This window comes from Corapipo altera, unplaced genomic scaffold, assembly GCF_003945725.1.
Source record: "Corapipo altera isolate COAL_440 unplaced genomic scaffold, ASM394572v1 75, whole genome shotgun sequence".
In the NCBI taxonomy this organism is placed as follows: Eukaryota; Metazoa; Chordata; class Aves; order Passeriformes; family Pipridae; genus Corapipo; species Corapipo altera.
Genome location: NW_020884887.1, coordinates 4,529,009 through 4,544,452, shown reverse-complemented (window position 1 = coordinate 4,544,452; position 15,444 = coordinate 4,529,009). Strand labels below are relative to the sequence as shown.

Genomic DNA, 15,444 nt, shown 5'->3' with positions numbered 1-15,444 from the left:
GGGATCCTGTCAGGGAGGGCACTGCAGGGCAAGGAGCTTTCAGATTAGAATTCACTCATTAGCCGTGACCACATTCACTGTGTACACTGGGATGATTTATTTACATAGAGAAAAGCCAAGAAGATCCTCCTGACTGAACAGTGCTCCTGACTCTGAAACAACTTCAGAGGTATGGACAGATATTTCCTCTCTCTCTTCCTGTGTTTTCCAGGATCAGCTGTTAAATTGACCACCACCTCATGCTGACCTCATGCTGAGGCTCCAAGACCTTTTGTGGCTTTATTTCCTCCTGGCATTCTCTAAACATATCACTGTGTATTTTCAATAAAACTTAGGAGAAGTGAGGGGTGGGATACAATCCCATTCCTTCCCTGCAGGCGTTGGAGTGGTCGGCAATAGCCTGGCACAGCTCCCCACATCCTCCCACCCTGCCAGGGAGTTGGAGCCTTTAATGGAAGCACTGACTGGGTGGGAAAAACTGTCCCAAGCTAATATGTAGACAGGAGGATCATTTTCAAAATTAGGCTCTACTTTCAGGTCTGAAACCAAACTAAGAATAGATTTGAGGCAGAATGAGTCCTTTTAAGCTCAATTACAGCTCAGGCAGAACATAACGATCATTAGCACATGAGTGAAAATCTCTTGATTGCTTCAAATTTATTCCGAATTAACGGTGGTGGGAAGGAGGGAAGAATTAATCCAATGATGTGGGCTTGGACCGATCAATCATTTGTAATTATGATATTCTCTTCTGTCAATATTCACACTGGAAATTTAATTCTGAGGCTGTATCCAGCAATGACAGGGAAATTGCCAGGGATGAAGGATTGAAATGAGGAGGAGAGGCCTGTACAATTAAAAAACAACAAAACCTCACACACAAACCTTGCAATTTAAAGCAGATAATGTTATTTAAACATTAAATAAATGAACAGAAATAAAGTATCCATGGTGTCAGAATTGTCATCCTGACTGTGTAAACATGTGAATACATCAGTGCGTTCAGATCGAAGACACTGAAATCAAGTTCATGTGAAACATCTGTGTCTTTCCAAGCTGTTACTGACATATAAACCTGTGAATTCCCAACCTCCAGATCAAACCCACTATGACATCATCGTCAAGTACATCTAGTTCAGAGAGAAGGATTTAGATTATAAGAATTCCAGGAGAATATAAAATGTCCAGAGAAATCATTAAAGCAAAGTTCAATTAATCATCTGTACCCAGGGTATTATTTTACCACATAAGATTATATTCGCAGATCCCTTTTCCTTGTTTGGCTTTTCGGGACAATACAACAGCTGCAGCTTTTTTCAAGTGAAATGTAATCAAATTATTTATTAATTTCTCGTGAATTGCCTAATCCAAAAGCTCCCAAAGCCACCATTTTGCATGTACTTAAAGACTGAAGTATACCCGAAATATCCAGTGGTGAAATTGTATGTCTGAAAGGCATTGAGAAGGTTAAAATGCAGAGGGCTATTTTTATAATACTCCAGTCTGATTACTGCAGCTCCTCTCTGAATAACCTCTCAATGGTGATGACAGTACGTGAGGCCATCAAGTAAAATTTTAATGCATCTTCTTCTAGTAAAGATGGTGAAGGAATATGAGGCCTGTGGTGAGGTAAAAGGAAGAGCAGTAAGTGATCAGGAAACAACACTGCAAACGACTAACAAGAGTTTCTATGAAGATATTTGAACAAAAACTAAAAGTACCTTCTCCCAGGCAACAAGTGACAGGCGGAGAGCAAATGGCCTCAAGCTGTGCCAGGAGAGGTTCAAGTTGGACATGAGAAAGAATTTCTTCATGGAAAGGGTTGTCAGGCATTGGAAGGGGCTGCCCAGGGAGATGGTGGAGTCCCCATCCCTGGAGGTGTTCAAGGAACAACTGGACATGGCACTCAGTGCTCTGGTCTGGTTGACAAGGTGGGAATGGGTCATAGGTGGACTTTGCGATCTTGGAGGTCCTTTCAAGCCTAAATGATTCTGTGACTCTGTGATGAGGTTCACTGTAGCACATCAGGAGTCCTGCAGGCCCACCCAGTGGAGAAGCAGGAAACAGCAAGCCCCGGTTTAAGGTGAGTAATAACGAAAATGTCAAGAGACAATACAGAGTGGAAGTGACGCTGGTATTTCACCTGAAAACCAGGTGAGAATCCTGACAAGAACAGCTGTGGGGGAGTTCAGATTTGGAAAATAATAAAAAAAGAAAAAGTCCTACTATGAAAGGCAGATGTGGGAGCACAGAGCTACAGTATCCAATCCTGACATTCTACAGGATGGGAAGATTGAATCATCTGAAATGTAACTAAAATTGAAGCAAGAACTAGGACAAAACTTCATTACAGAGAATCAATGGGATTGATTTTGGAAAGGCAATAAGCAGTCAATGCAATCACATTAATTAATGTACCAGAAATGTGGGATATTTAATACAACCAGTCTAGACATAACACTGTGCTTTTTTCAAGTCCTCCATGAATTCAAGCGTTGGACCTTCTGTCCCCATGTGCCTCTCTCTGCCCCCAAGAGACCACTTAGAAACCCACTGCTAAATTCTGTGCTGAGGAACACAAAACACTCCTGAAAACTCCCACTGCTGGAGTAGAATGTGCAGTATCCTCCACTGCTGACTTTGTGAGCAGTAAAGCCTGTAAATAAAGCCTTTCTCCTGTGGTCTCTCCAGACCCAGCAGCTGCATTGCCAGGGCTACACTGAGACAAGATAATTTTATTTTGTTTTTTCCTTGTTTGTTCTGTGGTGAAAGAAGGTATTTCTAACAGTTCAACAATCAGGTGATCACCCTGGAAGGTATCTATGTAATCACTGCAAGCTTCAAGACCCACTGGAATATGCAGGGTAAGCTAAATTAGCTGCTTCCCAAAATACAATACTGGAATATTAGAACCTGATGTGCTCAAAGTATGAGAGCTTTTCTATGTACTAGAGCCACTGTGTGTTTAATTAGTTCTCATTATTAATCACAGCAGTTTATTTGCACAGACACAGGACATGGTGCTCAATCGTGCTCTTGACTAAAAGAACTTGGTGCCCCAGGGCAGGGGAGATCTGTCCCAGAGACATTAGAACTACAGAGTAAAACATTTTGCTCAATAAAATCCACTCACCACATTCATTTAGGATGGTAATTCATAGTAGCATATCAAAGGAGAAAATCATCTGGGCTCTTGAATTCATTTCTGGAAGGCAATTGCAGGGTTTTGTGTGTCTGTGAGCTTCAAAATTCACTGTCCCAGCCTGTTTCAGCACACAATGAAGTCAAAATGGTTTGTGCATCAGTGTGGGGTCCTTGAAGGCTTAACACTCAAGAGACACTTCCCACAGCTTCCAGGGACACGAGCAGAAGCTGCCTCTGGCCAGCAAAGAACCTGGGCAGTAACTTCCAGTGGCACTAGGAAGGTATTTCAAGGAGAATGTACACAACTAAGGGAAAACAAACAAAAGTGTGTGCTGAGCCTTTGGAATGATTCGTTCCTTTGTCACTGGGATGAAAGCTTCCCCTGAAGATGGATTCCAAGTGGAGTCTTACCAGAAAGTGATAACAGAACACAGCTGAGCTGATTCAACTCTGGAATAGCTCATTCCATGGGTAGGACAAAGGGACACCAGAGTGACACCTGACTCATTGCAGTGACATTAAATCCCTCAGGTTAAATTGCTGAAATAATGGGAGTTGTAATCCAGCACTTTGCCAGAGTTTTTTCATTTCCAGGTTGGGGGCATGGAATTATTACATATGTAAGTAACCTCCCCCATATAAAAATAAAATGTGTCTGTAGCCTGCTCCTGCTTATTTTACAAATTACCAAGTGCTTCTGTGAAGAACAACCACTTCTACTTTCTGACTTCTCACACTTGTAAGAATTCTTGTGATTAACACTGCAAACCAGGTTATACTTCTCATTAACTATTTGTGACTGAAGCAAATACCAAATTCACTCATGGAATTCAATTTTAATTGTGATTTTGCTTCGATATGGAAGTTTCTATTTTAGTAACTGAACATTAAAAAAGAAAGATTAGGAAGATCAAAGACCTTTTTCAAAATTTAAGGAAAATTTAATCAATATGCCTTAAATTATTTTACAGTAACTACAATACTGACAAGCATTAACGTTTTCAAAATGGTGTTTTCCTTGGAAGTACTGCAAAAGAGATTCCTCTTCATCTACCAGTATGTGCACCATGAAGGAAAGAACCTCTGTCGAAGTCCTCTTCAGAAATCCATGTTAACATAAAGCTACTCAGACACCCAAATGTGGTCATGTTTCAAGTGTGACAGAATTACAGATCCCTTTCACTTTTAAGCATCTGTTTTCTAATTCATAATTTAAGTATCTTAAATCCTGAAATACTCTCACAGCAAATAAACAAATAATTGAGACCAAAGAGCTTAAGAGTATATTGGTTAAGATATAGGAAATAGTCTAATTCCTTTTGTTCATTTGTGCATTTTGTTTTTGGTAAGAGGGGTCAGGAAACAGGTTCCTCATTACTGCAGATTTATACAGAGTCCCCCAAATCCATGGCAGCTCCATTAACAGTTTTGGATAAAAATCTACCAATTTATAACCTTTGTAACCCTTCTCCCTCCCCTAAAAAACAAAACAAAACAAACAAACAAAAATCACAACCCTCAAATAAACAACCAAAAGTTACTTTTTCTAAAGATCTAGGAATGGGAAAGAAATCACAGGAACTTGATAAGCATGAACACGTATTAAAGCTCTGGGCACCCCAGGTCATTGAAAACAGTATTCAAAGTCCTAAAAAAGTGAACACGAGACATTTCTCCATTGTTCCAGGTGATTCAAACTGGTCTAAGTTTCATGATAGCAACACGAGACAGTTGTTTGCAGCTGTTTCTGGTCCAATTCCAAGTTCCAAGTTGGGATTTTCCTTTTGGCCCACCAGAGTCCCCCAGTCTGGACAGTCTGTTCAAAACACCGAAATGAGGGCGAAGACTCCGTACAGCAACGCGCAGGGATAGGCTACGAGGAGCTGCTGTCCTTCCATGGCTAAGGCAGAGATAAAGATCTTGGAAGCAGAAAAGCTGCACCAGCCAATAATTCCAGCCGTGAGAATAATCCCCATCATCCCCCTGGAAAGGTGAAAAAAGAATTCATGTAAGCCATGTGTATACACACTTAACAGGAGTCACACCTGGACTCATCCGACACCTTGTACAGATTCTATGATGAATTTTAGCTTTTATGTTTGACATTAAATGAAATAGTCCCATTAAAAGCACTGGTACAGCACTGGCACAGGTTGCCCAGAGAGGTTGTGGATTGCCCATCCCTGGAAGTGTCCAAAGCCAAGCTGGACAGGCCTTGGAGCAACCTGGGATAGTGGAAGGTGTCCCCGCCCATGGCAGGGGGGTGGAACTGGATGAGCTTTAAGGTCCCTTCCAAACTAAACCAGTCTGTGATTCTGAAACTCCAGAACAGTATTAGTCAACTACAACAACATAAAACCCCCTCCAAATTAACTCTGTGCATATGAAACATAAAAGCAGTGAGTGAACTAATTGTGGCAAGCTGTTTCTTTTCAGTCCCTAATTTCACAGTTATGAGGAACCACACTCATTTTCTTCTGTTTGTAAAATTCTAATTTGCATCTTAAATAATATTTACTTTTAGACTTTACAGGTAGTGAGATCCAGCAGATTCAGAGCTGGCTGAAAACAAACCTAAGATTTTTCTTGGAGTCTATTTATTTAAAAGCTGTCAATTGACTTTGAGATAAAACCAGTATTCACTCACCTTTCCCCCAGTAAATACCTGAAAACTGTTGATAATTATGTTTTTACACTTACTAAAAAAACCTGTCATATTCAAATTATACAAAGCTTTATCACTGCATATGAAAATTCCTTTCAATAACTTCCTTCATCATCTCGGGAGAGGAATCTATTATCAAATTATAGAGTATAAGTACTTACTGTAGTGAAAATACAATTGCAAAAGAGGAGAGCAGGATCATGGGAAGCAGGCAGTATCCCAGGACACTGGCCACACAGCCAAAGGAGACCCCAGTCATGCTCATCAGGTTCAGGAGACAAAACATCCCCACACAGCCGATTGCACTGATCCCGTACACGTAACCGAACTGGATTTTCCCAGCCTGGAAGCCAAGCAGAGGGATGTGTGCTAGTTATGGGAGGGATAAAAATCTATCCACCTCCACAGGGATAAGGAAGGGATGGTTACAGGTATCTTCATTCCCCTTTACTCCCACCCTCACATCCCACAGGCAGTTCCTCCCCCACCTGAGCCCCAGGGCACCTGCACACTCCAGCCACCCAGGAGGCTGGAATTTCTCCTGACTCTGTGGACCTTAATGAACAGATTTTTATCAGACTGTTATTCTCTGATCTCAGCCTATGAACTCTTCAGGTTTAATCAATAACTGCTCATGCAGACTGATTACTTGCAATAATAATCTTTACAGAACAAGTACATAAAGAACAACAAACTGTAATTGAGGAACTTTTTAACAAATCCAGAGCTGAAGTCCTTTAATTTGTGACAGACTGCACAAAGTTATGGCACAAGGTAAATTATAAAAAATTCCCAGGAACAGCTGAAGCTGAGCTGCAAAGACTGGGTATGAACTCAGGATTAACTCAGATAGATTTTAAAAAGTCAAAAATCAAACTTTGCTTGACAACAAGCATGCAGAAAGCACATCTGGATTATTTCAGTGTATCTTATTTCATCACCTGGTTTTCCTAGGCCAAAATTGCTGGTTCCCTGCCCCAAGGTACACCCAACAGGACATGTGGCCAGGTAGCTCCCAGGGTGCAGCTTCCAGGGTGTCCCCACTAAAGGTACTTAAAACCCCACTCTCCTCTTCCTCAAGCACTGCAGGAAACAATCACACTTGCTGCAACCTGTGCCACGCTCAGCTCCCTTCCTTTCACTTCATTCCATGGATTTTTTTAAGAAAGCACACAGGAGAAACCAACAATTTCTTAGGAAAAGAAATTTCAAACATATCTATTATAAACACGTTCATTAATTTGACTGGCCTAGTTTCCATAAATAAAGGTTACTTATTGAAGTAGGTTTGAAGTCCCCTCGGTACCAAAACGTGTTTTAACTGTCACAGCAACGTGAAATTTTAGGCAGAAATGAAAAGCAGTGCCTGAGGCATTCAAAGATAAAAACTGATTAAAAACCCTGAAGCTTTCAATGCCAAGGAACTCTGTTTGCTGCTACTCTGTCATCTCGTCATTGACACTTGTGAGGCATTAAAGCACAATCTTATTCCAATTAAGCTCAATTAAAAAAACCCACCAGGCCTCACCACTGACTGACCTATTACGCAGAATAAATGAATGTGCAAGCAGGTTTGTTTCAGAAGTGCTTTACCAGAGTAACTTGACACTGAAAGTCACACTTCATGTGTCAGTACTTATTGATTCCATGGGTGTGTGAGGCCCCAGTGCCTCTTCCATATACCTAAAAATTATTGTCCTGTGCAGGGCCAGGAGTCAGACTTTGATGACCTTTGGGGGTCCTTTCCAACTCAGGATGCTCTAAGAAATCCTTGGCCAGGACGTGCTTTTTTGGCCTCCGTGTCAAGAAGTCACTTCCAACAAACCCACAGGTAACGTGGCTCTTTTCCCAGTGTTTCCAACAACATTAATGCACAAACAGCCATGTTTTGCAGGCAGTGTCTCACCAGCAGTAACGTGGCTCCAAAAGCCAGGCAGAAGACCATGGGTCCGGCCAAATCCGTCTCGTTCATGATGCTCCCGTCGGCCACTTTCAGGGGGTGCAGCACCGTCAGTGTCTTCTGCCAGATGTGGTCAAAATTGATCCCCAGTTCTACAAATGAAAAGAATGATGCACACTGATTTCACTCCTCCCCTTCCTGTCACCCCCATTTGCTCAATTCTTAAGTCTTCCCTGCCTCTCCACTTTCATGTGTCCAGAGCCACCCAATGGGGAGCAGAGAACTGACTGATCTCATCTTTCCTTGAGTTGCCTTCACACATTCCTGGTCTCAAATGCTGGGAAGTGCCCAGGTGGTTTCTGAAGGACCAGGTAGGAGCATAAACAGTGTTTTGGGGCAGCCTAGAGGTTCCTTCAGCCTAGTTCCCTGTTGTGCACCAAAAGCATCAGCACAGACCATGCAGCTTCCCCAGGTCTCCAACAACTGCTGCCTCAAGGATTTCTAATTCAAAGGAGCTTCTCTACAGTTAATTATCCCTGGGGGATTTCCCTTTCACAAACCAGCCAGTGAGCCCACTAAAAACCCCTCATCTCTTGGAGCAGTGTCTAGTGACAAGGAGTTTCCCAGCTCCCCCCAGCTGGGTTTGATTTCCAGTCTCCCTCCATCCAGTCTGCCCTGAGCTGTGCCTCAAACCTGAGTTCAGATGCAGTTACAGCTTGCCCACTGCTCTGGGAAGCACCTATGTAAGTCAAATACTAATTTGAATATTAATAAAAAATAAACTAAAATTTAAAAAAATAACTTAAAATAAGCCCAGAGGGTGGAAGGTATTGTGACCGGGTACAGGTGGCAGGTGTGACAGACACCTGCCTCTCTACCCAGCAACAATAAGGTTTATTCAGTTGTTTGGAACTGAAAAATAATGGATATAAGCTGGAAACTGATTTCATCAATCCAGTCAGTAAATGAACATCCGCTCTGGCACTCTGCACAGGCTGTATTCTACACAGGCATTTCTGCAGTGTTTAGCATTCCTTGCTGGCAATGAAACATTCCAGTTCTAACCAAGAATAAACTGAAAGTTCCTGCAGCCGTTTATTTTAGCAAAACTGGGTAGTTACAAGTATTATTTGCAACAACAGAACTATAAAGGGTTTTTTCACGCAGTCAGGTTTTCCAGTTAATTGATTAAATCTGCCACAAAGCACAAATTGAAAACTGCAAAAGTTCACACAAGAACAGGTATTTCACATACCAAAATACAGGTTAAAAAAAAAAAAAAATCAATGAGAATTTCAAATCCACTGAGCACTTTCAGCAGCAGGGAATCCACACAATGCTACCAACTTATCCCCAAACTAGGAATAGTTTTGGATTTGGGCCATAACATAAAGTTATACCTTCTAACAGTGGCGGCTCATCCTCAAAATTACTTCCATAAAAAGACTGTGCTGAAGTAGGAGTGTAGGTCTGTGTTGGCTGGTAGATCTGCCCTGTGTAGGGCTGCTGCTGCTGCATCATGTCGGGAGGGACAAACCCGCCCTGCTGAGGGTACTCGTAGCCTCCATAGTGCCTGCAAAGCACAACACCTCGTTAGGACACACACAAAGCTGCATTGGAGACACCTCCTGCTAAGACAAAGCTTATTTCAGCAAATAAACCGCAGCAAATCCCTCATTCTTTCTTAAAAGCCCCATTAGATGGTCCTGTACTCAGATCCTTTATGAAAAAGCCCAGTCAAATAAATCCTCTGCCCTAAACAAACTCCCGAGTTATTCTGGCCTCTGATCATTCCCAAGTCTGACCACAGAGGTTTCAGTAAACATCTCCAACATATTTAACTGTGGAAATATAAAGAAAAAAATTTAGAACTCCTTGTCATTTCTCTCCTTGTGTTAGCAGAGTTCAGTCTCAGCACTGTAACCCTGTTCAGGTCACAAACAGGCACTGACCTGCTCCATCCATCATAGGGAAGTGGCCAAACTGCTCAGCTCAAGGCTGGATATTCACACAGGGTTCCCAGGATCTCCCCTGACCCAGGAACACCCACCACGCTTCCCTGCTGTAGCCTGGGAATCACCATGTCATTGCTGGCTCATTTGTGTGACACTAACTTTTAGTCCCCAAGTGCAGAAGGACTTGCAAAAGAACACCATTTCTTTTCCCAAGGAGATGCAGGTTACTCAGATAATTAAGATTACTCATATAGCCTTTCTTTCAGTCTTCTAGTACTTGCTCTAAAATGTAGCAGGCAGAGAATTAAACAGAAAACTTATATCTCCTTTTACACACTGTGAGTTAAGCTCTTCATCAAACAGAGCAACAGGGATTCATTTACAGGGAACAGTAGTTGGCTGAAATGCCAATCCTTTCCCAAATACTCAGACTGTCCCAGCAGCATCCTAAGGGAGCCTACAGGAGAGGTGGAGAGAGACTTTGGACAAGGACCCAGAGTGACACGACAAGGGGGAATGGCTTCCTACTGACAGAGAGCAGGGTTAGATGGGACACTGGGAAGTTCTTCCCTCTGGTGAGGGGATGCGATGGAATTCCCAGAAAAGCTGTGTCTGCCCCATTCCTGAAAGTGTCCAAGGGCAGGCTGGATGGGGCTTGGAGCAACCTGGGATAGTGGAAGGTGTCTCTGCCCATGGCAGGGTGTGGAAATGGATGACTTTAATGTCCCTCCCAGCCAACCTCATCCATGACCCTACGAGGCCGAGGGGCGCCGGGGGTGCACAGACACACACCACACGCAGGACTTACTTGCTGTACTGCCGCCCGCTGTAGTCGTAGGGCTGCGACTGGTCCTCGATGCTGTAGCTGGTCTGGAAGAACTCGGTGTTGAAGCCGTCGAACCCGGACATCGCCACCTCTGCAAGGGAACAGCAAGGCGGGTCCAGAACCCTCCCCAGGCCGGGGCCGGGCCCGCTCTGCCCGCTGCCTCCTCCGCCGCTCGGCCCCCACCGCGGCCCCCAGCCCTCCCTCCCTCCCTCCCTCCCTCCCTTCCTCGGGCCGCGCGCTGCCCCAGCGCCTCGGCCGCCGCTCTGCCCCACCCCCGCGGTGGCCCCGTGCCGTCTCCTCCCCGTGGTGCCCCCGGCCCGGCCCAGCCCAGCCCAGCCCAGTCCGGTCCGGTCGAGTCCCGGACGCACCCGCGGCCCCGGCCCGGCCCCGCTCCCGCCGCGGCCCCTGCGACGTGTCACGGCCGCGACACCGCTTCCGGGACAGGGCGGGCCGCTCCGCGCATGCGCACCACGGGGCCCCGACCACGGGTCTGGCCCCGCCCATGGGTCTGGCCCCGCCCACTGTCTGGCCCCGCCCACATCCCCTCCCCGCCCTGGCCCCGCCTCACGCTCCGCGGGGCGGGCGTGTAATGGCGGCGGGAGGGCGTGGGGTGACAGCGCCGGGAGCGGCCGGGATACGGCCGGGGGTTAGTGTCCTTCGGCACGGTCCGTGGGACGCCTCGGCTCCTCCCACCAGGCTGTGGAATGTGGGAGGCGGGTGCTGGAGGCGTTCCCTGCCTGCATCGTTAGAGCCGAGGCTGCGAAACGCAGTCACTTCTCGCCGTTGTTTTGCCTCAAATCGAAAGAAAGGAGAAACATTCCCCTTTAAATACAGTTGAGGAATAAAGTTGTGTCTACGTTTCACTGGGCGCTAAAGCATCAGCAGTTAGAACGTCCCTTTAATGGAGTGCCTGATGCTGGGCACGGAGCGGGATCCCAGAATCCCGGAATCGCTGAGGTTCCCTGACCACCAAGAGTCCAAGCTGTGACCGATCCCTGCCTTGTCAACCAGACCAGAGCGCTCATTGCCACGTCCGGTGGATTGTGACTCCCTGAACACCTCCAGGGATTGTGACTCCACCACCTGGGCAGCCCCTTCCAAAGCCTGACAACCCTTTCCGTGAAGAAATTCCTTCTGAGGGCCAACCTGAACCTCTCCTGGTCCAGTTAAAGACTATGTCCTCTTGTCCTGTCACTTGTTACCCGGGAGAAGAGTCCATCCCCACATCTCCCAGCTGTGAAGTGAACACCAAATACTGATTTACCTGAGGCGAGTCCAGGAGCCACTGTGTTACCGCTCATTGCTCTTCATTTTTATTGATCCAAGGACGTGTAAAAAAAATTAATTGTCATTGTAAATCCTTCCATCAGTATTGCCCTGTGTAGGGAAACCCAGCTGGCAGGTCTTGCTGTGGTCACACAGAGCAGATGGGATGGAGTAAAAAACATGATTTTTTGTGAAAAATCTTTTTCAAGGATTTTTTTCCCCTAATATTCATTAAATAAAATGGTGTTGTGAACACTTGTATAAATATGGAGCAGAGTAGAGATGAAGTGCCATTTCCATGATTCAGACAGAATTCCTGTGGGCATCAGTAAGAGTAGACTTGGCCCTGGAGATACTGTTATGCATAATGTTCATTTGAGGTGTGTTTTTCTCCTCAAGGCCACAGCTTAGTGACATGAAATGAGTTTGCCTGCAGATTTAGCCTTTTCCCTGTGATCTGTCTCATCTCCCAAAGAGAACAGCCTGTGCCCTGCTTCCTGCATGGATGGGAGGGTTTATGTGGCCTTGAAGGTGCTGGGGAAATGGAGGAGCTGATGGTGCTGCTGAGCAAAAAGTCAATAATTGTTGTTATTTAGTACTAGACTTTCATGCCCTTTTATATGTCCACGAGAAATATTTTCCTGAGGTCACACAAAAACTTTTCTAGAGCCGTGAATCTTCTTGTCTTCATTAAAGATTAGCTGTTAGCCCATTCCTCAGAAATGAGCTGCAGAAGCTGGGACTACTGGAGAATTGAGAAAAACATAACTGGGACTGTGCAGACACTTTCATGTGCAGAAGCTCCTTTGCTTCACAGTCCAGTGTCACTCATTGTTTATCCCTCTAATTTCATCCTTTTGCTGCCTTTTTTCATGCAGGGCTAGGGAAAAAGGCTGTACTGGGACTGTTAATTAAAAATTGTTTTTATTAACTCTCTCAGGTCTCAGTGCTGAACGCAGGAAGGAGTGACCATGCTTTTCAGGCTTGGGTGGGCTTTGAGGTGGACACTCAGGGAAAACCCCAGCTGAGGAAGTTTAGCTGAAACTTCAAAATTAAATGAGTTGTGATTGCTACTTTATCATTGTCACTGAACAGGTAGGTGATGGTGAGGTTCAGAAACACACCAGCTGTGCACACATAAACAGTTCAGTCCCATGTTTGATATCCCCTGACCTCTCACTTGCCTGCTGGGCACACAAGCTTCCACAAGCCGAGCCCCTGGTTTGAAGTGTGTCCACATTTTTCTTTTTTTAAAAATTCATTTTGACTCAGGAAGTGATTACAGTTATTATGTTACAAACTCCTGCATGTAATCTTCTGCTAGTGAGATTACTGTATTTAAATTACAGCCCTGTTACAAGCCTCTCCTGCAAAGCGTATCTTGCGGTGCAGCGTCCATGATATCTCCCAAAAACAGGCTCCCGGGAAATATGTCAGTTTGTAGAGCTGAATGGAGTAACGGTGGGGAATTGTAACCATGGATAACAGAGATCAGTAACTCTGGTATAAGCTGCTTCTTGCAAATCTATGCTTTAGGAAAATTAGTGTTTGAAGGCTGAGAAGAGCCCAGCTTTCATGGAAGACCGTACAGGGTGTGGGCTGCATCTGATGGTGGTGCCTTAGTGCCACTTCGCTGAGCTGTGTGACTTGTTGCAGTTCACTGGGCAGTGAAATGAGACCCAAATCCCAGGCACTGGGCTGTGTAATTGTGATCTGCTGGGGAAACGCTCTCTGGCTAGAAATCTGTTTGGGATTGCTTAGGTTATTAGAATTTACTGACAGCTTAGGTCGAGCTTTCATTAATTAGTTCTCTGTGCACCAGGCACCTCACCATTGCTGTAGGGCATCATCTGCTTCAGCTGTGCAGGATGGATTCACACCCTCTGGAGCAGTGTGTGCTCTCATACAGGCTGTGGGTTCAAGGGGAGGGCAGACACTGCAGCTGCACAGCTGCTCCTTCCTGCATGACTTGGGAAGGGCAGTACATGGATCGCCTGGATGACCGAGCCTGGAGCTACAGCCTGGTGCAGCACCGAACACCAAACACTGTCCCTTCCCTGAGGCACCAGCACCAACTGCACTGGTGGCTGTAGAATCACAGAATCCCAGAAAGGTTTGGTTTGGTAGGGACCTTAAACCTCACAGAGTTTCACACCCTACCATGGGCAGGGACACCTTCCACTAGACCAGATTGCTCCAAACTCTGTCCAGCCTGGCTTGGAACACTGTCTGAACAGAGAGTCTGGTTTTGCAAGAGGCCTTGAAATGACTCCAAGATGAGAAAAGTGAAGATATTCATAAACTTAGTGCATGGGTTACACATCATTGCTAGTATTATTATTATCATCATTATCATCACCATTATTATCAACATCATAATTGTTATCGTTATTACTATCATCATCATGCTACCCAGTGAAGACCAAACTTTGTTTTAGCTGTAACATTAAAAAATACACTTTAATTACACCGGTATTAATGATGGGATAATTTGAACCAGACTGAGAATAAAAGGATTATTCAAAGAACTTTGGAAGTATGGGGGGATGGAAAAAGGGAGAGGAGGAAGAAGTCTGCTGAAGTAGGCCTTGCTATGGCAGAACTTGTAAGGGAGAAAGAAAGTTCCTTGCAGAGCGGGGACTGAAAAGAGCGATTTTTGTTTGATTTTAGTCCTTGGTTGTTGATGTGAGTCCATGAGGACTGCCTGTACTTACTGGATCTCTTGCAGTGTTAGAGTTGTTTGTGTAGCAAGTTGCTTTGTTGAACAGTGGCCGTGGAATTCCAAAGAAGTTGTCAGCACTGGATATATCAATTCTTCCAAAATGTTGTCTGATGTACAATGATTGGTATCAAAACCAGTGGAACATGATAGCCCCTTAATGTCAGTTTTTGTAAACCTCGAACCTTGTGCTGTGCTTGTGCTGTGGGTTTGGTGTTTGCCAGAAGAATCAAATGGTTTCATCTGCAGAAGCTGTGACCCCCCTGTGTGTTACATGGTGGGAAGAAATGTTGTCTCATGTCTGTGTTTGAATCATCTGCCTTGCACTGTGCCTGTGCTCACGTCCAGAGCATCTGGGAAAGCTGCTCTTCCCCTTTGCCTGTTTTTGATGAAAATACATTATACACATGAGTTATGAATAAAAGATCAAGGGCAAAACTGTGTAATACTTTACTCTGCATTTGTGAATAAACCCGGCTTCAAGGCACTCATGCTCTTTGCTGGAAGATCCTTTCTCAGGGAGACTCTGCCATTTAGTGTTACTTTATGCTTTTTCTTCAAAGTGAAAGATTTGTGAGGGCTTCCCATTCCCATATACTGCTGGATTTCAGCAGATGAGACTTCCACTGTGTGTGATTCACACTGCTGGAGCAGGGGATAATCTCTTATTTCAGCTTGTACCATACTTGTTCTTACCTGGCTCTTTTCTTGGGAGCTCCATCTGTGGAGTTACCTGAGTGATGGAAAGCACACACACCTTTTAGAGAGGTGTCTGCGACTTTGCAGGAGCCTGGAATTGATTCCTACCAGGCTCTGTCCTTTGCCATGGATTGAGGTCGGATTGGCAGTCTTGTCTGGGAGCACTAGCGCAGGAAGTGGTTTCTGTCTCTCGGGAAAACCACTGGCCCTCACAATAAACCCAATCCAGACATTTCCTTGTCCCTTTGCCATGCAATCCTTCTCAGAAAC

The 15,444-nt window shown here is 44.9% G+C and overlaps 1 protein-coding gene across 1 annotated transcript; it reads right to left on the bottom strand.

The window, feature by feature from the left end:
• Positions 1-4,061: 4,061 nt before the first annotated feature.
• On the bottom strand, positions 4,062-10,981 carry YIPF5 (Yip1 domain family member 5). The gene is made up of 6 exons (XM_027643662.1): positions 10,859-10,981; positions 10,473-10,581; positions 9,110-9,282; positions 7,716-7,861; positions 5,971-6,152; positions 4,062-5,127 (listed from the first exon to the last, which is right to left on the bottom strand). The coding sequence occupies exons 2-6, from the start codon at positions 10,571-10,573 to the stop codon at positions 4,965-4,967; spliced, it is 765 nt and encodes a 254-aa protein (XP_027499463.1). The 5' UTR covers positions 10,574-10,581; positions 10,859-10,981; the 3' UTR covers positions 4,062-4,964.
• Positions 10,982-15,444: the final 4,463 nt, after the last annotated feature.

What these genes read in the sequence shown, in the direction of transcription:
- YIPF5 (XM_027643662.1), bottom strand. Translation starts at nt 10,573, where the DNA reads ATGTCCGGGTTCGACGGCTTCAACACCGAGTTCTTCCAGACCAGCTAC. An exon ending in TTGGAGCCACGTTACTGCTG is followed by an intron (nt 6,153 to 7,715) that starts GTGAGACACTGC and finishes CTTGGCTTCCAG; the next exon opens with GCTGGGAAAATCCAGTTCGG. An exon ending in GCAATTGTATTTTCACTACA is followed by an intron (nt 5,128 to 5,970) that starts GTAAGTACTTAT and finishes TCACCTTTCCAG; the next exon opens with GGGGATGATGGGGATTATTC.